The 23,515-nt window shown below is 56.2% G+C and overlaps 9 protein-coding genes across 9 annotated transcripts; 7 read left to right on the plus strand and 2 right to left on the minus strand.

Moving 5' to 3' along the window:
* Positions 1-25: 25 nt before the first annotated feature.
* On the plus strand, positions 26-1,925 carry CORC01_03201 (cytochrome P450; the record flags this gene model as incomplete). Its single annotated transcript, XM_022614851.1, has 5 exons — positions 26-245; positions 454-650; positions 708-1,066; positions 1,133-1,754; positions 1,812-1,925. 5 exons carry the CDS (start codon positions 26-28, stop codon positions 1,923-1,925), a joined length of 1,512 nt encoding a protein of 503 aa, XP_022478587.1.
* A 1,057-nt stretch (positions 1,926-2,982) lies between these two features.
* CORC01_03202 (glycosyl hydrolase family 15) lies at positions 2,983-4,974 on the plus strand (the record flags this gene model as incomplete). Its single annotated transcript, XM_022614852.1, has 4 exons — positions 2,983-3,190; positions 3,240-3,609; positions 3,666-4,145; positions 4,176-4,974. 4 exons carry the CDS (start codon positions 2,983-2,985, stop codon positions 4,972-4,974), a joined length of 1,857 nt encoding a protein of 618 aa, XP_022478588.1.
* A 112-nt stretch (positions 4,975-5,086) lies between these two features.
* On the minus strand, positions 5,087-7,644 carry CORC01_03203 (fungal specific transcription factor domain-containing protein; the record flags this gene model as incomplete). The annotated part of the gene is made up of 4 exons (XM_022614853.1): positions 5,087-6,502; positions 6,553-7,035; positions 7,087-7,120; positions 7,181-7,644. 4 exons carry the CDS (start codon positions 7,642-7,644, stop codon positions 5,087-5,089), a joined length of 2,397 nt encoding a protein of 798 aa, XP_022478589.1.
* Positions 7,645-9,072: 1,428 nt separating this feature from the next.
* Positions 9,073-11,136, plus strand: CORC01_03204 (major facilitator superfamily transporter; the record flags this gene model as incomplete). The annotated part of the gene is made up of 4 exons (XM_022614854.1): positions 9,073-9,635; positions 9,689-9,952; positions 10,005-10,411; positions 10,466-11,136. The coding sequence occupies 4 exons, from the start codon at positions 9,073-9,075 to the stop codon at positions 11,134-11,136; spliced, it is 1,905 nt and encodes a 634-aa protein (XP_022478590.1).
* A 717-nt stretch (positions 11,137-11,853) lies between these two features.
* On the plus strand, positions 11,854-13,706 carry CORC01_03205 (C6 zinc finger domain-containing protein; the record flags this gene model as incomplete). The annotated part of the gene is made up of 2 exons (XM_022614855.1): positions 11,854-12,034; positions 12,238-13,706. Coding segments are annotated over 2 exons (1,650 nt in total), but the record flags the coding sequence as incomplete, so codon positions are not given.
* A 554-nt stretch (positions 13,707-14,260) lies between these two features.
* CORC01_03206 (WD domain-containing protein) lies at positions 14,261-15,598 on the plus strand (the record flags this gene model as incomplete). Its single annotated transcript, XM_022614856.1, has 2 exons — positions 14,261-14,491; positions 14,549-15,598. The coding sequence occupies 2 exons, from the start codon at positions 14,261-14,263 to the stop codon at positions 15,596-15,598; spliced, it is 1,281 nt and encodes a 426-aa protein (XP_022478592.1).
* A 480-nt stretch (positions 15,599-16,078) lies between these two features.
* On the minus strand, positions 16,079-19,642 carry CORC01_03207 (AARP2CN domain-containing protein; the record flags this gene model as incomplete). Its single annotated transcript, XM_022614857.1, has 3 exons — positions 16,079-19,390; positions 19,447-19,517; positions 19,576-19,642. The coding sequence occupies 3 exons, from the start codon at positions 19,640-19,642 to the stop codon at positions 16,079-16,081; spliced, it is 3,450 nt and encodes a 1,149-aa protein (XP_022478593.1).
* A 1,312-nt stretch (positions 19,643-20,954) lies between these two features.
* On the plus strand, positions 20,955-21,365 carry CORC01_03208 (peptidase inhibitor I9; the record flags this gene model as incomplete). The annotated part of the gene is made up of 4 exons (XM_022614858.1): positions 20,955-20,969; positions 21,036-21,076; positions 21,144-21,212; positions 21,275-21,365. 4 exons carry the CDS (start codon positions 20,955-20,957, stop codon positions 21,363-21,365), a joined length of 216 nt encoding a protein of 71 aa, XP_022478594.1.
* Positions 21,366-21,898: 533 nt separating this feature from the next.
* CORC01_03209 (uncharacterized protein) lies at positions 21,899-23,317 on the plus strand (the record flags this gene model as incomplete). Its single annotated transcript, XM_022614859.1, has 1 exon — positions 21,899-23,317. The coding sequence occupies one exon, from the start codon at positions 21,899-21,901 to the stop codon at positions 23,315-23,317; it is 1,419 nt and encodes a 472-aa protein (XP_022478595.1).
* Between the last annotated feature and the right edge of the window lie 198 nt (positions 23,318-23,515).

Genomic DNA, 23,515 nt, shown 5'->3' on the forward strand with positions numbered 1-23,515 from the left:
CATATCGTCTTCAACCCGAGACATTATGACCGCCATCAAGGAGCTCTCGGGCCACGTCTGGAGCCCGCTTCTGCTGCTCCTTACGGCCCTTCTCCTATATCTAGGATCCTTGAGCTACCGTTCATGGAACCGTCTCAGACACATCCCCGGGCCACCAGGTGCCGCCTTGAGCAAGTGGTGGATGCTACGTAACACACTGGGTGGGCAGATGCATCTCGCTCTCAAGCGAGCCTGTGATGAGTATGGTAAGTGAGCTCTTGCCATCCCTCTCATTCCAGGAACGCCTTGGATACCTGGACGTCCATCTTTTGGTTGCCAGCCGGATAATTTGTTCCGTGGCCCATAGGGTCTCAGACACACATGCCGCCGCTGCAAGCCAGCCAGGGAACAACAAGAACAAACGGCGTGTTTGTTTGTTTCGACAGGCTGCTGACAGGGAGTTTTATGCTTTAGGCTCGGTCGTCCGCATCGGACCCAACGACTTGGTAACCAATGACTCGGAAATCCTTCGTCGCATGTGGGCGGTCCGCTCGCCATACCGCAAGGGCGCTTTCTACGAGGCTGTCAGATTCGACCCGACGAGAGACAACCTCATCTCCATGAGAGATGATCACGAGCATAACGAGCTGCGTGCCAAGATGGCCATTGGCGTAAGTTCACACCTCTTTGTTAACGCCTGCGTCTCGCCATACTCACATTGGCCCTAGTACTCGGGCAAGGAGAACGAAGGTCTCGAAGACGCCATCGACGTACAGATACAGGCTTTCATCAGACTCATCGAGGAGCGATATGTATCCACTGCCGGTGCCTTTCGTCCGATGGACATTTGCCAAAAGGTCCAATATCTCACGCTGGATATCATCACCTCCCTGGCTTTTGGCTACCATTTCGGGTACGTCGAGCAAGACGCCGACGTCCACCAGTACATCCAGATGACGGAACAGAGCATGCCTGTGATGATGATTCTCTCGGTATTCCCACACCTGGCCAAGCTGCTGCAGTCGCCCCTATTCCGCCGGGCCATGCCGTCGGAGCACGACCGCGTGGGATTCGGCAAGTTCATTGCGTGGGCAGCCCTTTCTCTTTCTGTCGTCTTCGTATGCAAGTGCTGACCAATCTCGCCTGATGCTAGTGTTGCCAAGAAGGTCGTGGCGGAGAGACTGATGTCGGACAAGACGGCGAAGCGGCGAGACATGCTTGGATCGTTCCTCGCACACGGCCTGACTCGAGAGGAGGCCGAAGGCGAGACATTGGTCCAGATCATAGCCGGGTCTGACACCACGGCGACCGCCATTCGAACTACAATGCTCTACCTGATGACGTCTCCTTCATGCTACTCGAACCTCGCCGAAGAGGTGCGGGAGGCGGCCAATTCGGGCGCGATATCATCTCCCGTGACCAATCGAGAGGCGGGCGGCCTTCAATACCTGCAGGCGGTCATCAAGGAAGGCTTGCGTGTGTTCCCTCCTGTCACAGGTCTCATGTCCACGACGGTGCCCGCGGGTGGCGATTTCATGCACGGCATGAGCATCCCCGAAGGCACCGACATTGGCTGGACGGCATTTGGCGTGCTTCGCTCCGAGGCCGTGTACGGTCCGGATGCCGACGTGTTTCGGCCGGAGCGGTGGCTTGAAGCCGGCGAGGACGAACTGAAAGCAATGACGGCGCAGTGGGAACTGGTCTTCAAATACGGCAAGTGGCAGTGCTTGGGCAAGACGGTCGCTCTCATGGAGTTGAACAAGGTGTTTGTGGAGGTGAGTTGCAGCGATGACTTTTCCAAGTTGCATGTAAGAGTCTAATTCCACGTATAGCTTCTTCGACGATTTGACTTCGCCCTGGTTGACCCTGCCAAGTCATGGAGCTCATTCTCGGCCGGCATATTCATCCAGTCTGACCTCTGGGTGAGAGTGCAGAAGCTTGGCTAGTCAGACAGTGACTCAGTATGAAAAGGGGTCGGGAGGAACCAGAAGCTAGAGGCGTAGGCCGTGGCAGTGAGCCAACTGATTAGCTTGTAGATTGGCATATATGGCAGAGGCAGGTTGACAATACAGGCTTTCTTCGTTGAGTTCAATGTGTGGACATGGCCGAATAAACAGACCAAGACGCACAGGAACGAAGCCCACATCGTCGAATGATTGGAGGGTGTCGCTGACAGCTCGTTTGTAAAGGAAATCCCGAAAGCGAGTGTCCTCGAACTCCTGCCATCCGAGCCATGCAGGCTGAAGACTTACAGTAGGCGGTCCTTGGCAGTGTTTTTATGCATTCACGTACGGAATCCTGCAGTAACTCGAACCGATCACCTGGAAACCGTCTCAAATGGTCTGGTGGCGAGGTTGTGATTGTGACTATCAGAGACAACGCCAATGGTCAGAAGAGGTTGTGTGAGTTGGCCGCTCCCCGCACAATTGTCATCCTTTGGGCTAGACCTGGGGAGCGGACTTGCTTCCCCACGGCCGACCAGCCTAACCGAGCCTGGAAAGCGGCATGCTGCACGACCACCGGCCCGCAACGATGTTCTTCCCCTTCACACTTCGCAAGTTCACAGCAAAGAGGTAGTGTGCTAGTGGCTGCCAGCTCTATGGTAACACTGGTTTGCCATGACTGAATTGAGTTTTACACGCATTTGTTCGAGAAACTCCCCCATAGCAGCCCTCATCAGCCTCTGAAAGGAAATGACGGATCCACGACGATCCCCTATTCCCAATGCTACCCAAGAGACACCATCCCTGTTCGCGTTCGACTTGGGATGAACACGCAGGGGTCTACAGCACGATGATGCCAGCAATAAGCTTCGAGAGCTCCTCTTGTTGTTCTGTGCCCAGCTCGACCCGCACTTTGCTATACGAACATGTCTCGGGGATGCATTTGGGGTATAAGAGTCTCCTGTACCTCCGTCGTGGACCTTAGAAGCCCAGCCCAGCACTTTTACGGACACTTCAAGGGCCTGGGAAGTACAAGGTCGTCATCCTCAACGTGTCAAACATGAGTCTGATAAAGAGATTGCTCTGTACTGTCGGCCTCGCTGTCAACGTGGCCAATGTTGCCGCCGCAGATATGAATGACTTTATTTCCAGTCAAAGAACCATTGCGCTTAATGGCGTTTTGAGCAACATTGGAGCCGACGGCGCTTCGGTTGCAGGCGCCAGCGCTGGCATCGTCGTTGCCAGCCCGTCCAAGGCCGACCCCGACTGTAAGTCCGTTCAGCCATGAGAATTTGCTCCGTTTCTGACCTGTTCCAGACTTCTACACGTGGACTCGTGATGCCGCCTTGACAATGAAGATGATTGTCGACCAGTTCATTCTTGGGCACGACGAGCTCCATGTTCACATCGAGGACTACTACAAATCCCAGGCCGTCCTACAGACCGTCAGCAACCCTTCCGGGTCATTTCTCCCATCCGGTCGTGGCCTCGGCGAGCCCAAGTATCTGGTCGATGGCTCGCGCTTCAACAATGAATGGGGTCGCCCGCAGAGAGACGGTCCGTCGCTGAGGGCCATCGCGCTCATCACTTACTCCCGCTGGCTCGTTGACAATGGACAACAGGCCAAGGCCAAGGATATCATTTGGCCAATTATCTCGAATGATCTATCCTATACCGGCCAGTACTGGTAAGCAAGGCTCTTGGTCACATCTCGTTCCATGAATGACGCTCACACAACAATAGGAACTCAACCGGCTTTGACCTGTGGGAGGAGGTCAATGGTTCCAGCTTCTTCACCACCCAGAGCCAATATCGCGCTCTCGTCGAGGGTGCTGCACTGGCGGAGTCGCTCGGCGTCAAGTGCACGGGATGCGAGCTGGCCCCGGACGTCTTGTGCTTTCTCCAGACTTACTGGAACGACGAGGACGGGTACTACGTTGCCAACGTCAACACCAAGACGCAGCGCTCCGGCAAGGACGCCAACGTCATGCTCGGCTCGATTGCCATCTTTGACATCACGGCTACCTGCGAGGATCCGTCCATCCAACCGTGCCACAGCAAGTCTTTGAGCAACTTCAAGGTTTGGGTTGACTCTTTCCGCAACGCCAAGCTCTACCCCATCAACGAGGGAATCGCCCAAGGCAAGGGTGTTGCTCTTGGCCGCTATATCGAGGACATCTACTTTGACGGCAACCCTTGGCAAGATTTTCGCGCTTCCGGACTGTCACGACGTGGGAGCTAACCTACCGCCAGGTATCTCATCACCCTCGGCGCCGCCGAGTTCCTCTACGATGCCGTTGCACAGTGGAACGCCCATGGCCAGATCAAGATCGACGCGACGTCCCTCCCTTTCTTTAAGGAACTGTACCCAACCGCCAAGGAGACAATCTACCAAAAGAACAGCAACACATCTACGGATTACGCCAGCGTCATTAAGGCCGTCAACGCCTACGCCGACTCCTTTGTCGAAGTCGCGCAAAAGTACACGCCCGCCAACGGCTCCCTCGCCGAGCAGTTCAACAAGAACGACGGATCCCCGACCTCGGCTCGCGACCTCACCTGGTCCTATGTCGCCTTCATCACCATGGCCGAGCGCCGCGCCGGCCAGTTACCCCCTAGCTGGGTGCCCGCCTCGTCCAAGGTCCCGTCCACCTGCGCCGCCTCGTCGATGACGGGCGCCTACGTCCCCGCCATCGCCGCGGGAGCGCCCAACGTCACAGGTTCCTGCACCGTGCCTGTGACGTTCCTCGTCAATGCCACGACGTACTATGGAGAAGGCATCTCTCTCCTCGGCAACATTGCCGAGCTCGGCTCCTGGAACGTCGACAACGGACAGCCCCTGTCGGCTTCCGAATACACCGCCGAGCGCCCGCTTTGGAGCGTCGACGTCGAGCTTCCCGGTGGCTCGAACATCAGCTACGTCTACGTACGGCGCCAGAGCTGCGGCTACATCTACGAGGAGAGGAACCGCACGCTCACGATGCCCGCCTGTAATTCTACGGAGAAGTTGGTCACGAACGATGCGTGGGTCGGACGAACCAGTGGTTGCTGAGCTGCTGACTTACAATGCTATCGCTGGGCACATGGAATCATAGAGTCGTAATCAAGATTTTTTTTTCTTTAGGCTCAGATAGATAATAGCCGGCCATTCACATACACCTCCTTTAATTTCCAAACATGTTGCTACCGTCCGCGTTGCCCATCATGTCGGGAGGCCCTCCACCCATGCCGTTCCCACCCATTGGAAAGCCCCCGAAGCCTCCTCCCCCTACAAAAGATCCGTACGTGTCCATTTCGTACCCTTGCATTAGGTAGCTCCAGTCCATGTCGATGACGGCGGCCTCCAACGGCGGCGGGTTCATGACAGGCGTGCCCGCAGTCACGGACGGCGGCGTCATCATCATGTTCTGCGGCATCTGCTGCATAGGCCCGCCGAGCTGCGACGTGCTATTCACCGGCGCCTCCCTGCCCGCGGACGCCTGCTGCGAGACGCCACCGCCGCCGCTGCCGCCGCCGCTACCCATCTTCGGCCCGGACCGACGACCGCCGTGTTGCTTCTTGCCCATCTTCTCCGCCCGCTGCCGGAGCCTCGTGATCCACATGGGTTCATCCACCGGTTTGCCAATCTGCTCTTGCCCGGCCTCGTGCGCGTCCCAGGCCTTGATGAAGAGGTTCCCGAAGGCAATGTGCATGGGGCTATGCAGCGTGCTTATCAGCCCGCGCCGGTCGTGGTTCTCGGCGATGGCTTCCCAAGCCCGCTCGGTCATGATACCCGTCAGCCGGTGGCGCAGCTCCGTGACCAAGAACATGTACGCCGGGAACGGGAAATGGAGGTACGTGTACCACTTGTACCCCTGCAGGCTTTCGGCGGCCTGGACGACGTTGTCGTATTCAATCATTTGGATGGCCTCGAGGAAGAGCGTGTCGCGCTCGTGGTCCGCCAGCGTCGTCGCCTCGCCGTTGCCCATGCGCACGAGGAACGAGATGACGCGCATCTTGCACAGCGACTGCCGCGTCATGGTGAGGGTGAAGAAGTGTAGCGGTATCTTGGGATCGCACCACTTGAGGTACGTGCCTTCAATGTGCGCGAAGAAGCCGTCGAGAGTGTAGACTTGGTCTTGCCCGGCCATGCGCACAATCGAAACGGGGCGTGGCGGGGCCGTCGGGCCGGAGCCGGCGTCTTTCTCCTTGTCGCCGTGTCTTTGGCCGTCGCGTAGTGTGTCGCTGCTGATGGCCATGGCAAGCTCTGTCCGGATGAGGACAAAGAGCATTTCTGTCACGCCCTGATGCGGCGTTGGCGCGTCTTTGCCGTTCACGTGGAGGTCTGTATCGTTGATGTTTAGGGGCAGCTTGCAGTCGGCGACTGTGGACAAGGCCGTCACGGTCGACCCCGTCATCTCCCCTATGCGGCGGTCGTAGCCTACAATGGTCCACCACAGTCGCCGGCGTTGCTCGACCTCGTATGGTGATAAGCCGAACGCGGCGGCGTCCCGGTGGAGGCCCATCCGTTGGGCTATCCTCACGGCGATCCCCACGAGACAGAATATTTGTCGCGGGTCAACGAACATGCGAACAGCAATCTAGCTTGTCAGCCTCTTGTTTCTCCAACAGGGGAATATTCCCAACGTACCAAGTAGAGCATGTAGGCTTGAAGGACCATCGTGTCATTGGTCCGCATGAAGCCTGCGTTCACCAAGGCTTGCTGAAGCGCTGTATGAAACCTTGACAGGACGGTAGCCTTTGGCTCGTTGAACATCTTTATAACCTCGACATCTTCGAGAGAGGTGATTGCCATCAGGTAGATGGCGAACATGAGTGTTTCGACGCTCTTTGGGATCTTCTCTAGGTTGGCGCTGGCTTCGATGATGAGGCCCTGTACCGTTGGAACATGTGTGATTTTCAAAAGGGGGTTGACATTGTTAATGTAGATCTGCCAAAGTTGAAAGATTTGAATAGGAGATGGATGGAGATGCGTCACAGAGGCATTTCGACTGCCCACGATGAACGGAAAGCCGTCCTGGTCGTCGTACATCTTGTCAAAAGCGTGGTGGATGGTTGAGCCGTCAACTTCGTCTTCCGATGAGTCTCTCAGCAACTCCTCGCTGGCTCGAAACTGTGATTCTAGTTAGACGTGCTCCGAGGTCAGCAGGCAAGGGAAGCAAACCTCTTTGTGAAAGGGGAACCATTTACTATATGGTCTAGTCAAGGTTAAGTTAGCCCATGATCAAGTGTCATGGAGGGGTAGTAGGTCTCCGCACTTATCGGACTGCGATCTCCGGCTCCCTGCCACGGAAGGGGATGTGCTCCCCTCGGGAGAGGTCTTGAGCCCTTCAAAGTCGTTGGCGAGGTCGGCATCCTCGTCAAGCATATGGTCATCGTCAATATGTGTCGAGTTCCTATCGCCGGCCTTGAGCTCGGCGGCGATGGGGTCGAACTTGACGCCATTCTCTGCCAAGAGTGACTCGTACTTTTTGAGTCTGTCGACGAGATCCCGTTCTTGAAGACGCTTCTTCCGCCGCCTAGGTGGTTGCGGTGGTATCACTCGACACTCTACCCGGGCCTTGACGCAGTTGGCACACGGCTTGTTCTTGTCGCAGCGGACTTTTCGTTGCTGGCACAGCACACACGAGGTCCCCCTAGTAAGCTTCATCGCTGCCATGGGGTCGGGTTCGGGTGGAGGAACTGCCCTCGGCTGGGGTGGGAGCTGGGCTTCTCCCGACATGGTTTATTATGTGGATGCCGCTCGCCTTTGGGATGCAAAGGGACGTGACGGCAGCCACCTTGCAGACGTGTTTGTCGGCTGGCTTGTTCCCAACTCGGATCCGAGGGGTGATTTTGCGGGCGAAACGTTGACGGGATGCAGCATATGAGTCTAAAGAGTAAGAGGCCCAATGAAAAAGCAAGAGCGGCCTCCAGATGCCGCCAAGTACTTGCCAGGGTCCTCGGTAGATTGAATCCACGTCGTGTCTTCGAAGGAAGCTGTATTGTTGCCCGAGACACTACTGAGATGATGGTGTATAAGACGCTTCCGGGATAGATGAGAACCGCCGGGTGAAGTGCGACAAGGCAGTGTAGATAGACTGGGAATGAGCAGGAAGGAGCTTAGAGATGCAGACAGTGGCGATCGGATCGGATCACAAATCGTACAAAGCAATCAAAGTATGATAGAGAGTATGGCGGATAGACGGGTCTGCAAAGGCCACATACGGGGACGCGCAGCCTATGAGACGAACGACATTACTGTAAACTCGCCGGTCCGGTGATAGTAATTGAGACTCTTTGCAAACCTGGGCCCGGCTGCTCTCGTGGTGAGACCGTAAAGGGCAAAACTGAGATGAGGGAGCGGGGACTGCGGTCAGCTAGCTTACCTGCCCGGGACCGAGAGAGGTGGCATCGGCGCGTGGTGACCCCGTTGGCTGCGTCTGCAAGGGGTCGAAACTGGCCCAAGCGTCTCGGCTATATTAAGTCACAGAGGGTCTTAGATAAGCTGGAAATTGCCAGGAGATACCCGAGCACCCGGCACTAGTCCAGAAGTGGGCAAGCCCTGCATTACCCGGACACAACATCGACCTCCGGTGCCCGAGCAACTGCAACGCCATGTCCGTACACAACCAAAGACCCAGAGCCTGGAGGGCGAGCTGGGCAAATGATCCTCCTCTGGACATCCCCATCGGCCTTGGCAAGTCAGCTTCTGGATCTCGTCATGACTTTTCTTGTGAGACATCCTATGCGGGCTATGATGGCGGTGCGTGGCTTCGCGTCGCGCGCTCCTTTGCCTGTCACTTGCGGCCGGTCACCGCGTCTGCGTGCAGGCAAGGCAAGACAGGATAGGATGCCAGGCTCGCCATATATAGCGATACTCGCTCTAGCTCCAGGACCCCGTCCTAGTGGCTCTATTCCCGCCAGACGAGCTCATGGTCCGAACGTGATCTGTAACTTGAGATCTGACCGTGCGCTTGAAAGTCCGGACGAACCTCTAGCTCCTCGCCAGTTCCATTAATCAACATTTTCCCGCTGCCAAGCCTAAGATTTGTTGCTGCAATCTTTGTTTACCTCGTAGCTTCACTCAAAAAAAAAAAAAAAAAAATTGGGATTTTTTTTTTTTCAACCTCCAGCCGCTGTTGCTCGTCAAACTGCACGACAGCTTTCAATGGCCGACGTAGCTGCGAAGCCCGTCGAGGGCGATGCCGCCTCTGAGAAGACTCGCGAGCTGCAAACATCAAACAGCTCCACTCGGACCTTGACTCCGCGAGAGAGCGACGAGCGGCAGGAAGACAAGTCATCCGAGGAGAAACCCATCGAGTCTGAGATTGAGAGTAAGAGGCCGCTAGAGAAAGCAACAGTCCAGTCCTCGGCGATATCAGCAAACGAAAGCCATGCCGATGTGTCGAAGCAGCCTGATATCGACGAAGACGTCGATGAGAAGGCCGATCTCGAGGGAGGACCACCCACGGGACCATCGCCAGTATTCGATGAAGCCGAGGAAAACTTCAAACCGAAAACCATCACCTTCTGGCTCGTCATCTTGTCCAACTTTGTCGCAATGTTTCTCGTTGCTCTGGATCGCACAATCATTGCCACGGCAATTCCTCGCATTACTGATGAGTTTCAGAGCCTGGGCGATATTGGCTGGTACGGTTCGGCATACATGCTCACAACTGCTGCGTCGCAGTTGGTCTTTGGTAGGATTTACAAGTTTTACAATCTGAGAGGGTCAGTACCACTCCCCCCGGCTCCCACCCGGCATGTCTAACATGATGGTTCAGAGCATTTCTTAGCAGCATCCTCATCTTCGAAATCGGCTCGCTCATCTGCGGTGTTGCGCCGAGCTCGCCGGTCCTCATTGCGGGCAGAGCCATTGCGGGCGTCGGTTCGGCTGGCATTTTCACGGGAGCGATGATGGTCATGATTCCCATGATTCCTTTGCACAAGAGACCCATGTTCCAAGGCATCTTTGGTATGGTCTTTGGCCTGGCGTCTGTCATTGGACCCTTGGTTGGCGGTGGTTTTACGAGCAACGTCACATGGAGGTATGCTGAACCCCAGGAGCATTCACGTTGTAGCGCGACTAACGATGAACAGGTGGTGCTTCTACATCAACCTTCCCATTGGAGGCGTGGCATTCGTCTTCCTGTTCTTCATGCTCAAGGCTCCTAGGCGGCAGCCCCAAGAGCCGGCGACTTTGCTCCAGCACATTAAGCGGCTGGATCCCTTGGGTACGCTCTTCTTCGTCCCATCCGTCGTGTGTATTCTTCTGGCGCTGGAGTGGGGTGGCTCCAAGTATGCGTGGAACGATGGCCGGATCATCGCGTTGTTTGTCATCTTTGGGGTTGCGTTCATGGCGTTCGCCGCCGTCCAGGTCCTCATGCCCAAGACCGCCACTGTGCCTGTCAGAATCATCAAGCAGAGAACCATGCTGGCGGGTGCGTTCTTCATGCTATTTTTGGCCGGCTCAATGATGCTGGCAGTATACTACCTGCCCATCTGGTGTAAGTGATGCCATTACCTTGGTCGTGAAGAAGAGCGCTGACACCAATCACCAGTCCAAGCCGTGCAGGGGGCCAATCCCGTCAACTCGGGAATTTACACCATACCTCTCGTCCTCAGCATCGTGGTATCCTCCATCATCTCGGGTGGCGCGACACAGAAGATCGGATATTACGTACCGTCCATGATTCTTTGCCCATGCATCATGTCCGTAGGCCTGGGCCTGATGAGCACTTTCCAGCCAGGCATCAGCTCCGGGCATTGGATCGGCTACCAATTCCTGACTGGATTCGGCCTGGGCTTCGGTATGCAGACCGTTGGGCTTGCGGTGCAGGCGGTCCTCCCCAAGGAGGATGTGTCAACCGGTGTCTCGATCAGCTTCTTTGCCCAGCAACTCGGAGCGGCCATCTTCGTCTCGGTCGGGCAGTCCATCCTCAGCAATTTGCTCGTGTCGGAGCTCTCGGGCATTCCGGGCCTGTCCGCGCAGGCTATTATCAACACTGGCGCCACCAACTTGCACACCGTTGTGCCGGCGCAGTTCTTGGGCGTGGTGGTCCAGGCATACAATTACGCCTGCACGCGGATCTTTTTGGCTGGCATGGGTCTGTCTCTCGCGACGCTGGTGTGCGCCTTATTCATGGAGTGGAAGAACATCAAGAAGAATAAGAAGCAGCAGCGGGCCAAGCAGCGGGCCAGTCAGTTGAGGCCGGGCGACATGGGTGCGTAGAAAAGGGTGGAGTAATGATAATGATCAGATTGTGAATACGGAACCGACAGTACATAGAGAAAGCACAGTCGGTAATGGTAAAGCTTCGTTGCACACCCCATAATCCGGCTCTCGAAGAGTTTATTGCGAGACGATGTGACACTGAGTCGGACGTGAAGAAACAAAGTATCACTGAATGCTAAATATCACTGCAAAACGATCAGGGTCAGTTGCGGGGTGGGCAGCACGGCTAAAGAACCTTCTAGACCATAACGGGAATAGCTCTCTCGGCGGCCTTCTATGTATAGATTCTCTTCTTCGACTCTGAGCTTCGAGTGAGAACACAACTACATCTCCTCTACCTCTGGTCGCAACTCCTCACATCCGGATACTTCTAATCCCATTGCTCGGGTATCCAACACCGGCCTTTGTTGACGGAGGGTCGGAGAGGTTGGTGGGGCACGGAATGAAGGAAGTCCACGCCAGCAACGCCCGAGTCAAGTCAACCTAATTTGAGAGCTCGCCCCATCCGTCGACAACATTACAATTTGCGCGTCGTCCGCCTTAATCTTAGCCACGACGTTGGCATTGTGGTATCAAGCACGCCGCTGATGCTGCCCAATCGGGCATGGATGATGAGGAGGAGCTTTTTGCCAGACGCCTCTGTGATTGACATGAACAGTTGGGTTTTGTCGATCTGTTTAAGCTTATCTTGACCCAGGACATCTCGCTGGTAGGAGGGACGGAGCAAGGCTCAGTATTCGTCAGCAGGGCATAGGACTAGCTGGTCTAACCAAGTTTGCCAACGAGAACCAGACGCAACCTGTTCATGGTTCAATGGCATCTACGTCGTGTGAGAGCGGCAATGCCATGCCGGCACTAGAGCAGGCGACCATCACAGCAAAACGCAAAAGGGCGAGTAAGCCCAAGGTGCGAACCGGTTGTCTGACTTGGTGAGTCTCTTGGGACTGTTTAGACTGATGTAAAGCTGACTTGGTGGCAGCAAGTAAGACCTCGACTTGTGATTTGCCTTTCGCTGGTACTAATAAATATGCTCACCTAGAATCAGACGCATCAAATGCGGAGAGGAACGGCCTGCTTGTTCGCGCTGCACGTCAACAGGGCGGGCTTGCGATGGCTATGACAAGACCATGCCGGTTCGACCGAGAGATAGCAGTGTTGCCCTGGTTCCTCAGAACCTTTTCATCCAAGTCTGGTCTCACAGCCAAAACCCTCGAATGCTGCGTCCTCTCGTCGCCGACATTGACGGTACACAGACGGAGCGCATCTACTTCCATCGCTTCCGCCGCATGGCGGAAGCCGGCCTCTGCAACCACGTCACGAACCTCACCAATTTCTGGAGTCGAATGGCAACCCAGCTCAGCCATTCAGATGAGGCCGTGAAGCATGCCATTGTCGCCCTTGGCTCTGCGTATCATATCTATCAGACAGCCCTCCCTCGAGGTGGAGGGTTGCCCCCTCGCGAGCTCGAAATCTTCACTATCCAACAGTACGGCACTGCCATGTCCAAGCTCTCGAGCTATGCCCACGTCCCAATGAAGGACCGAATTACCGTCACCCTCCTCTGCTGCGTATCGTTTGTCTGCATCGAGTCACTGCGGAATAACTGGCGGCCGGCGCTGACGCATCTGTCAAATGGGTTGCGTATAGTTGAAAGTCTACCCATGAGCACGCTCAACAAGCTGCGAGAAACCGCACCAGCTCATACTAGCACAGACTCGTCAGAAGATGCCTTGGCAATGGATTACATCCTGAGACTGTTCGCCACCTGGGAGGTCTCTTGCGCGCTTTTCGCCGAGAACTTCAAACCCGTCATCGCTATCAAGCTGTATGAGGGGCGAGAACTCGACGGCACAGCGCTGGACGAGTTCGAGACTATTACTGATGCGCACCGGGCTATTGTGCAATACACCCGCGATGTATTTGCCCTCGTCTGGCTGACAAAGGAGCAGCAAGGCGATGACGAGTTCTGGGCTCAACCGGTGCCGCATCGTCGGCACGAGATTCTGATGGAAAGGGGCGACCACTTGACTGGTCTCTTCCAACGGTTCATGGAGACGCCCCAAGCGCCCGCGAGCGGCACCGAAGAGCATTACTCCATCTGCCTCGATATGCTTCACTACAGGTGCGCGCGTCTCATATGCCAGACATTGCATCAGAAACCGCACCAGAGGCAGCAGTCGCGAGCCGTCATTGCTCATTACGCAGAACTTGTGTCTTTGGCTACCCTGCTGCAACAAGGGCTAGTTGCCAGGCAGCGGGAAACGGGATCACTCCCCCGATCATTTACGTTCGACATTGGTATCATACCGCCTCTCTACTTCATCCTTGTCACTTGCCAAGACCCCGTCATTCAAGGGAAAGCTCTAGATGTACTACGAAACTACCCTCAGCGAGAAAATCTGTGGGATGGCAACTTTGTGCGCAACTTGCTGGTCACTGTCGAGAATGTCAGCTATGGACCAGCCCACCCTCTGGAGGAGGTTCCCCATTCACTTGCGTTTGGGAAAGGCATACCGGCCCTTTATGAAAAGCTACAGGAGCTGCATATCAAAGTTGAGGAGGACTGAGTGGGTGATTAAAACCTGGCTGCAGGACGAACTAGATTAGATTCGGCGCTCTTCGAGTTATAGCAGAGTAGGCACAGCCTAGCTTGAACTGAAGGGTCATTTCTGAAATTCGGCCGAATGGTTAAGAAAGGTACAATAGGCCCCATCAGCTCTGTTGGTTCTTGTTGTCGTCTGGCGTTGGAGCACCAAACTGATTGTTAAGGGTATCATGAGATCCATTGCCGGTCAATATCGGGTTTCTGTCAGCTCAAGACTCCGTCGCATACCTGAAAATTAAAGAAAAAAAACCAAATGCCATGAAAATTGTGATTTGGTCTACAAGGAGCCTTGAAGTCTTTCTTATAATGGTTGACTGTAAAAGTTGAGGTTGTCAAGCCGGTGCTCGATCAGTCGGTACGTACCCAGGCCAAGTTCCGCGGGGCATCTACAGAGAGCTCCCCTGCTCGATCTTGCGTTCGGTCGCATCTACAACACCAAGCCAACCTCGCTGTATGAGTATTGTGGCTGCACCGCACGCCTCTCTAACCACGCCAGCCGCTCACACACACAGCAAGATGGCGACATACCCTCGTGAGGTACCTGCGATCGCCGAGGAAAAGACAGGATTCGACCTAAACATACAACACGGACACCAGGACCTCGTCCAAGCTGTCGCTTTCAACGCCTACGGCGACCGATGCGCGACAGGGTCCGTAGATGGCAAGATCAAGGTCTTTAACCGGCACAAAGACGGCGTCTGGCACCACTGCGATACCTGGGGGGCCCACGGCGGCGAGATCCTCGAGGTATGAACACCCACTTGAGCCGCAGCGAACCTGGCTGACCCTTGCCTCGCCGCCCAGCTCCAATGGCTTCCCCCGACCGTCTACCCGAACCTCATCGCCTCTCTCGGCATAGAAGGCCGCTTCAAACTGTGGGCGGAAGACCCCTCCGCAGCACCAGGTCGCCGCTTCAGCGCCAGCAGCCGTGCGACGACGAGCAAAGCTGCCTACGAAATGCGTTCTCCCAAATACCCCTACCGCTCCTTTTCAATGAAACACAATGAAGAGACACGGCATACGTATCTTGCCCTGCTCTCCTCCGAAGGCCGTTTGGTGGTGTACGAGAACGAACAGCCCGAAAACATGTCTGAATACACACAAATCGATGAATTGAGCATATGCCCCAAGCCAAGCCGCGGCGAGGAGATTAGCTTCAAGGTTCGCTTCGATCCGAATCTCGACCCGTGCTACAATGCCCTGAGGGCGGGCGTGGCGAGCGACTCTTTGGGACTGGTCGTGGCGGGCATGTCATCGGTCAAGATCTATCGCTCAAGGGACGTGATTGCGACTTCGTACGGCGTACCGCAGACACAACGAGAGTTCTATCTTGCCGTCGAGGTGGGTGTCCACCGTGGCCTCGTACGCGATGTGGCGTGGGCAACAGGAAATATTAGAGGATACGACACCATCGCGACAGCCTGCCAGGACGGCTCTGTGCGCGTATTCCGCATCGATACGCCGTACTCGGCCGACGATGGCAAGACGTGGGCCACGACCGAACTAACCAAGCAAGAAAACCATTATGCACAGGCATCGTCAAAGGCAGGGGGGCAGACAAACGACAACCAGCAGCACCAATCGGGACTCAGCGCAAGCCTGGCCAAGTCTGGCTCGCATGTTGAACGGCATTTTTCCGGGCAGCCGGGGCAGGTAAAGCACGTCTTCAAGGAAGTTGCCAAGCTCGACAGCCACCGTACGCCAGTCTGGCGCGTCGGGTTTGACGACGACGGCCAGATCCTAGCCAGTACTGGAGACGACGGAAAGCTTGTGTGCTACCGGCAGACGCCGAGCGGCACATGGGCAAAGAGCTCCGAGTTGGCCATGGTCAAGACGAGAATGGCGACGGTTTGAGCCGCCACGTATCATGATACCAATTGGTCTTAAACAGAGAGATGGCATGATTGTCGAGTCCTGGCCAAATCACAACCGAAGTCGGAGCATTCGGCACAACTTATCGGCGGGAGGACCTGTACGAGGTTGCCAAGGGTCTACTGACGAGCACAGCGAGCATCGCGCGCCGAGCAGCAAGTCGCTTTGTAACCAATGTCAAGTCCTTGATCAGACTCTTGACAGCCATCAGGGGTTCGCAGAAGATGAAGTTGAGTGCAGAACAAAAAGAGGCGCAACAAGGCTAGACATACAAATGAGGTGCATTTATCAAGGAAATGATTTTGATGTTAGATACCCTACTGAGAGGCTTCACAGCCTGCGCCGTCTAATGCAAATGACAGCCAAGCGCCCTTGATTACACACACACACTCTCTCGCGCGACCAACAGTAGTTGCTTTTAAGTCTCCCGCCTGTTTTCCATGTAATCCATGCCCGAGATATTTACTTCCTGCTGCGCTTCTGACCGCCGCCTCCGCCGCCGCCTTCATCCGGCGCCTGGCGTTTGCGACCGTTTTTGCGCCAAAACTCCTTGCTCTCCTTCTTCTCCCTCGCCTCCTTCTTCTCGTCCGAGTCGGCCACCTTCTTGCGGTACTCTGCGCGCTTCTCCTCCTTCTTGGCGGCGCGCTTGGCCACTTTATCGTTGCGGATCGTCGACAGCTGCTGCAGCAGGTTGCGCGCCGTCTTCTCCTCCTTGTTGAGCACCACAGCGCGCTTCTGCATGTACGTCTCCTTCTTCTGCTTGCGCGCCTGCACAATCTGCGACTTGAACGGCAGCTCGGCCGCGAGGGCGCGGGGCACGCGCAGCGGGTTGAAGTGGCGCGTCTCGCGCTCAATCTTGCGGTACTGGCTGTTCTTCTCGAGCGGCGTGTCGATGCCTTGGTCGCGGCGCACCTGGCCCGTCAGGCGCATCGCCTGCCACCCGACAAGGTTCGTCACCGGGTTGTAGAAGCGGTGGGGTTTGATCGGGTACCACGCGCGGAGGAAGACAATGTCGCTGTACAGGATCTTGTCCTCGAACGTGGCGCGGAAGTGGCCCTCGGGTTTAGAGAGGGCACGCTTGATCTGGCCGCGGACACCCGAGACCGTCTTGATGGAGGCGCCCTCGAACTTTGCAATCTCGAGCGCCGTGTTGAACATGCCCTTGATAAAGGCCGTGTTCTTGTGGATCTTGTCGGCCGTACCCGTGAGCTTGAGCTTCTTGACAATCTCGGTCGACTCGTCGACGCTGAGCACCGTGCCCGTCGCGGCGATCCGGAAGCCCGGATTCTCAGGCGAGAAGGAGTTGAAGCACACGAAGCCCGTGCTGGGCGCGATGAGTGGGCCGTACACGGTAGCGAAGCAGTGAGTGTGCTCCGGGGTGTACTTGAGCATCCGGTTCCTCGTCCGCGAGTCGGAGGTGCTGTAGATGGGCATGGTCTGGAACCGCCGCCAGCCGAGGGAGAAAATGAGGGGGTCGTTGGTCTTGAGGATCTTCTTGTGCCAGCGGTGCTTCTTGATGCGGACCTGGACGAAGCCGAAGCGGTCCTCGGTAGGCGACAGGCCGCCGATGATGATGGGGTTGCGCGGGTTGAACTTTTCGACAAACTCGGCGGGGACGCCCTCGAGCACAATCTTGGCGTACTTGCCGGCCCGGTAGCCCTCGACGGCGGCTCTTTGCCTCTCGTCCAGGGTCTCGAATTCCGCCTTGTTGATGTCGAGCTGTTTCTGGATGACGGCCTTTTGCGCCTCGTACCAGTCGTCCTCGCCAAACTCTTGCTCTCCGCCCTCTCGCCGGGCATTGGCCTTGTCGTTCATGAAACCCTCGCGGTCTTCCTCCTCGAACCGTAGCTTGAGCTCCTCCTTGCGCTTCGCATTCTTTTCACGCTCCGTCTCGAACACTTCTGCCTCTGTGGGCTCTTCGACGTCCCCTCCGTGCTGTTCGCCGGTCTCGAGGTCCTCAAAGACGCCGTCGCCTTCGTCGTCCTCGTCATCGTCGATGCCGTCAAACTCGTCGTCGTCATCACCACCCTCGTCGTCGTCTCCATCGTCGTCACGCACGCCCGCCGTGGTGAAGCGCTTCCTAAGAGCTTCGACAGCGGCCGCCTGTGACCATTTCGCCGCCAGGTCTTCGTAGTCGTACAGGGGTATCGATCTGTCCTCGACCTTGTCTTCCTTGTCCTGCTTGGATTTTTGGAAAAAGTCGTCGTCCTCTTCTGCTTCAATGTCCTCCTCCTGTTGGTCCTCGCCGCGCCACTTCTGCAGCGCTTCGTCGGGAGACAAGGACTCGTCGTACATGAACCTGGCCAGGTCCGGTGTGTGATACGAGCGTCGCTTGCCGTGAAGCTTCTTTGCGCGGTCTGCCATGTTCTCCTTCCATTTCATGGCCGCTGCCTCCTCGTCCGAATCAAAGTCTTCGTCGTCCATGTCCTCGTCCGAGTCCTCGTCTTCAAGCCCCGATATTGAGCCGAGATCCGAGTCACTGTCAGCAAAGGCAATGTCGTCTTCTTGAGCGTCCTTGTCGGCGTTCTTCCGGAACATCTTGCCTAGCTTGCCCTCGTTGAACTCCTCTTCGACGTCGGACTCGCCCTCGTCTTCGCCGCTGACGAAGCCCTCGTCATCGATTTCGGCGTCGGATTCCTCGTCGCGGTCCGCGAAACGCGCGTGACGCTGCGTCTTCCTGCCGCTGTCTTCCTCCTCGGCCACTTGCTTCAGCTGCTCGCCTCCCTTGAAGAGCTGCACGCCTTCCTCGGTCTGGCCCAGCAGCTTTCGCTCGCCCTGGAGGCCGATAATGAGCTCCTCGCCCTCGCCCCTCTCGCCGTCCTCCGCGTCCCTGTCAAAAGTGAAGCCCTTTTCCCTCGTGATCCAGATCGCGTCGCCGTCAATCTTGAGACCGCTGCGGTCGGACATGGGCGCATGGAGCTTCTTTTCCTTCTCGTCGAGGCGTCGCCGCGTCGTCTTGCCGGTCACCTTGGCGATGGCTTGCTCCATGGCCGGGGTGGGGCAAGGGTCGGGCATGACCTCGAGGTTCGCCACGGTAAAGTCGCCCAGTCCCGGGACATGAATTCTTTGCCCCTGTTGTGTCATGTTGGTGCCGCGCAAGTATCCCGACAGCACAATCGAACGGTCGCACATGGGGTCTTCTTCAATCTTGGTGGGATGGGTGATGTCTCGGTAGCTGTCGATGATGGTGTACGGGTGGGAGTTTCTCCAGATCAGGGGGCGGGGGTTCTTCATGACGGACAGGAAGCGCGAGAGGTTGTGGATTTCTCGGTCGGGATAGCGGCCGTTCATGACTCCGGAGAGGTAGAAGAGGTGCGCGCCCTGGTACAGCTCGCTCCAAAGCCTTCTCTTGAGTCGCTTCTTGGCGTCCCTGAGCGCCTGGGGTTTCCGAAACAGGTCGAGATGGGTGAGGATGCCGAAGACGTTGCCGGGCATACCGGTGGCGGCAAGGATGTTGAGGAACTCCATTGTCTCCATCTCGAATCCGTAGTTGCCGTCGATCATGAGGAGGACAATGTCGGCGATCTTGGCCATGTCGACCATGGCCTCGAGCTCATTGGGGCACTCGACAAAGGTCAATCGCTGCTTCTTGGAGGTGACGACGGTTATGGGGCCTTGGGGATCGGAAAGCGTCTCCTTCGCGTATCGTCGGATCAGGGACTTGAGAAGGGTCGTTTTGCCGACACCGGGCGGTCCCACGATGGTGACCAGCCTCGGTGGCGGCTCATCGGGGAGGCGGTCGACTTGGGGAACATGGAAGCGTCTTTCTTTGATCTGTCCAGTCACACGTCAGTCATTTTGTCTGCTATATCCGTGGGAAATAGCCGTACATCTGAAGATCTCGCGGCCGACCTTGCAAGCTTTCCGGGGTTAGAAAAGGCAAAGGCCTTGGGGTTCTTCTCTGCGCAATCGTCAGTCGTGCGAATTAGTGGGCAATCGTGGGTAAATGGCCAGCTCACCTCCGGTGTGCTGCTTTCCCTTCTTATCCTTCGCCTTGCGATGAGGCTTGTGCACTTGGTCCTCCATGACGGTGTTGCCCAAAGATGTTGGGAGGTCCTGCAACTACACAACGAAAGACAAGCCTGGGCTACTTTTTTTTTCTCGTCTCAGCGGTTCGCGATTCGACTGCTACCTTATCGAGCAGTCAAAAATTTGTTGCGGGTCCATTTCGTCTTATCTAATCTGATTATCGATAAGAAAACACACGGCCCCCACTCCTTTGTGTTACCTTACCCCTCTGTGCCCCTCACTCGGTGATCGTCGTTGAGCCGACAACCCCACGACGGTGATGGATGAAGTGATGGAATACAATCACACTGGTCTATTATCTTCATCCTATGGTACCCTTATGACTACTTTACTAAAATGTCCTCTTGTATCCAATTGTTCGTCTTCTAGGTCAACGCCAAGGCACACGCTGGATGCGAAAGTGGCAGTACTCAACGCACCTCTCAATGGAGAAACTCGTAAGAGCTTGTAAGAGCTCGTAAGAGGAACAGAGTTACTTAGACACAGGCAAGTAAAGTACCTTGGAGGGATGAATTAGGTCAGCAATGACGGCATTGCCGATGACGAGCCCGGCGCTGGGAGACGATGATAGATGGCCGGCGACGCATTGATTGGTTTCTGGGCCGAGTCACAAGACAATCCAAGGCTCCGCAATCATCTACGCGCACAACAGCAGGCCGCAGGATGATGCGTGAAGAAACAAGATGCATGAGTAACCAGATCTGGCCAGGAGAGCTCTCTTTCTCTCGCGCCTTATCTCGGCTGTGCATGTCGGACGTGTTGTTGTGGATGCGCTCTATGCGCCAAAGATGTCCTTAATGGATAACTTGTTCATGTCTAGTAGCAGATGGAGGCGACCATCTCGGCTCGAGACATGCGCAAAGGTGGGATGACGTATTGCGTGTACATTCAGGTAGGTAAGTAGCAAGCAGTGGGAGCAAGCAGATGCTGGTGCCATCCAATGCCTTACGTACCACATAGGCGTCCACACCCACGCAACTCGTGTACAGTACGTGATTACCTACCTGCTGTGGTTGCATGGACCTTCCCCTCGCTGGGTCACCCACGAACCTTTCCGCGTCACTGTTAGTTCCCGGCCTGTAGCCCACCTCAAGTTCCCACACCCATCCCGTCACTTTCACTGGTCTGTCCCGTCTCTAAGGTAGCACATCCCTCACCAAATCGGGCACGCATGAGACCTGTCGGTTTGGTTATAAAGAGAGTCAGCCAGCCTCCATCCAACCTGGTGTTTGGACGAATTCAACTTCAACCTTTCACAACCACGAGCCGCAACTTTCAACGTACAAATCCCATCGCCAAATTCTTCAGAATGCCTACCTACATTGTCAGTATCATCCTCCCTTCAGTGGGGATACCGTCTTGATTGCATAGCAAGCTAATGTCCCCCAAGGTCACCTGCAAGGAGGATGCCTCCGCCGATCAGGTCGCGGCGTAAGTCGCCCATTTCTAACACGATCATATAGATCAAGAGTCGCTGGGGATTCTAATAGCAAGCCAGCGCCAAGAAGCACGCCACCGACCAAGGTGGAAAGATTGGCCACGAGTACAGCCTGATTAAGGGTTTCTCGTATGTCCCTCCCCTCCCTTCATTCGTATGGTCGCATTCGACTGACTTTATAACCCTGCCAGCGTCGAGTTCCCCGAGGACCAGATCTCGACCCTCGAGAGCCACGAGCATGTCAAGCACGTCGAGAAGGACCAGGAGGTCAAGACACAATAGAGGATTGTATCCCGGGCGAGGGGCTGGCAAGCTGTACTTGATCCACTACATACCTTAGACTCGCGAGATTCTTAATGATTTGACGCTTTACTCTTCCCACGTCTGCCAGTCCTAGATAGTGCATGAAATAATCACTATTGTCAGCGCAGCAGAATCCCCCTTTAGCCAGACAGACATGCCCTGCAAACTGGAAGCCACCAAGGTCCTCATCCCGCTGCCAGGGCCAGCACCGGCAGCAGTAATGGCGCTTGGGATCGGCCCCCGCCGCCTGAGGTCGAAGTGTCTTACCACCCCGGCGCGGGGCTACAAGAGAGCCCGGACCACCTACCTCACCCAGGGGCCGTCGGTAACCACCTCCCCCCACAAAAAGAACAGTGCACAAGCCGTGCTAAGATCTGAGTCAAGCGAATCCCAAAGCGTATGATCTCATGCTCTGCTACTGCTGCTACTGCCGCAGCGTGTTGCATCAGGAACCTCCCCAACGGAATTCCCCTTGACCGCAACGCCTCGTTTGCAACCTCGACAATGCCGCCATGATACCCATCGCGAGACCATTGAGGCCCAAAAGGCCCCAGAGGATACTCGCACAACTCCACAGCCCTTTCCACACCCGTCTGCTCTCTTCCTCTCGACACGGCCACAGTCACCGCCATGGCTCGTCCCACCACCTGTCGCGTGTCGACGACCACGAGTTTGTCCAGCTCGCAAACAAGACACAGCATCCCTTGAGCCTGACCGACCTGGTCAAGTACGAATCCCCAACCACTACCTCAAATGATGTACTAACATTCAAAAGACACGGCCGCCCTCCTCTCAGCGAAAAGTCCCTGCTCTCCTCGGCCAACTTCACCCTCTCCCTCCTCCCGATCCGCCTCGCCCACCGCATCCAGGCCCTCCGCAACCTCCCCTATATTGTCGTCTCCAACCCAAACATCAGCCGCATCTACAACAACTATGTCCACTCCCTCTCTACCCTCCTCCCCTGGTGGACCAAGGGCGGTGACAGCGCCGTCCGCACCCTCGACGATGAGATCCGCTTCACAGAAGTCCTCGCCGAGCTCGTTGCAACCCACACCGACACCATCCCCATCCTCGCCCGCGGCTTCCTCGAGTGTCGCCGCTACATCTCCCCTCAGGAAGTCACTCGCTTCCTTGACGAGCACCTCCGCGCCCGCATTGGCACCCGCCTCGTCGCAGAACAGCACATTGCCCTGCACTACAGCTCTCAGCCGCACTTTGACCCAGGAGCCAGCCCGACCCCTTGCCCGGAGCAGCCCAGCTATATAGGGGTCATCGACACCGCCCTGAAGCCGGCGCATATTATTGAGTCCTGCGCCGGCTTCGTCGCCGACATTTGCGAGCTGCGGTACGGCGTGCGGCCGCAGCTCGTCATTGATGGCGAGCCTGACACCACCTTTGCCTTTATACCGATGCACCTGGAGTACATCGTCACCGAGCTGCTCAAGAATGCCTTCAGGGCGACCGTGGAAGCCAGGGACAATAAGGAGCCCATCGTGGTCACCATCGCCCCGGAGCCGCCCCGCCCGAACCAGCATCTCAAGATCGAGGTGCCCAAAGAGACGAGGGGCGAGTTCAGGAGCGACGCCATCAAGCCGCTGGAGGATAACGTTCCCGGCGTCACGATTCGGATCCGGGACCGCGGCGGCGGCATCTCCCCCGAGGTGCTGCCCAACATCTGGTCCTACTCCTTCACCACTTTTTCCGACGACGACGAGTTCCCCGGCTCCGATGACGGCGGCCTCAACGTGATTTCCAGCGCGAGTGCTGGCGGGAGCTCGATTGCGGGTCTCGGATATGGTCTACCGCTGAGTCGTGCGTACGCCGAGTACTTTGGCGGTGGGATTGCCGTCCAGAGCTTGTACGGCTGGGGGACGGACGTCTATCTACGGCTCAACGGCGTTGGCAAGATTCAGGAGCGTAGGACCGCCTAGGTTTGTTTGCATAGGTTCACGACTAGGCACAGTCGTCACACTCGGTAGGTCAAATAGCAGTATAAATAAAACGATTGGGCACACAATTCATGATTACCAAAATTCCGTGTCTCGTACAAATTAATTTGAACTACTAGGAGATGTATTATCCGGTGGAAAGTCATCCGCAACGTGTTGCCAATAACCTGACTATGTCCC

Source organism: Colletotrichum orchidophilum (assembly GCF_001831195.1).
Source record: "Colletotrichum orchidophilum strain IMI 309357 chromosome Unknown Scaffold_19.1, whole genome shotgun sequence".
Classification (NCBI taxonomy): Eukaryota; Fungi; Ascomycota; class Sordariomycetes; order Glomerellales; family Glomerellaceae; genus Colletotrichum; species Colletotrichum orchidophilum.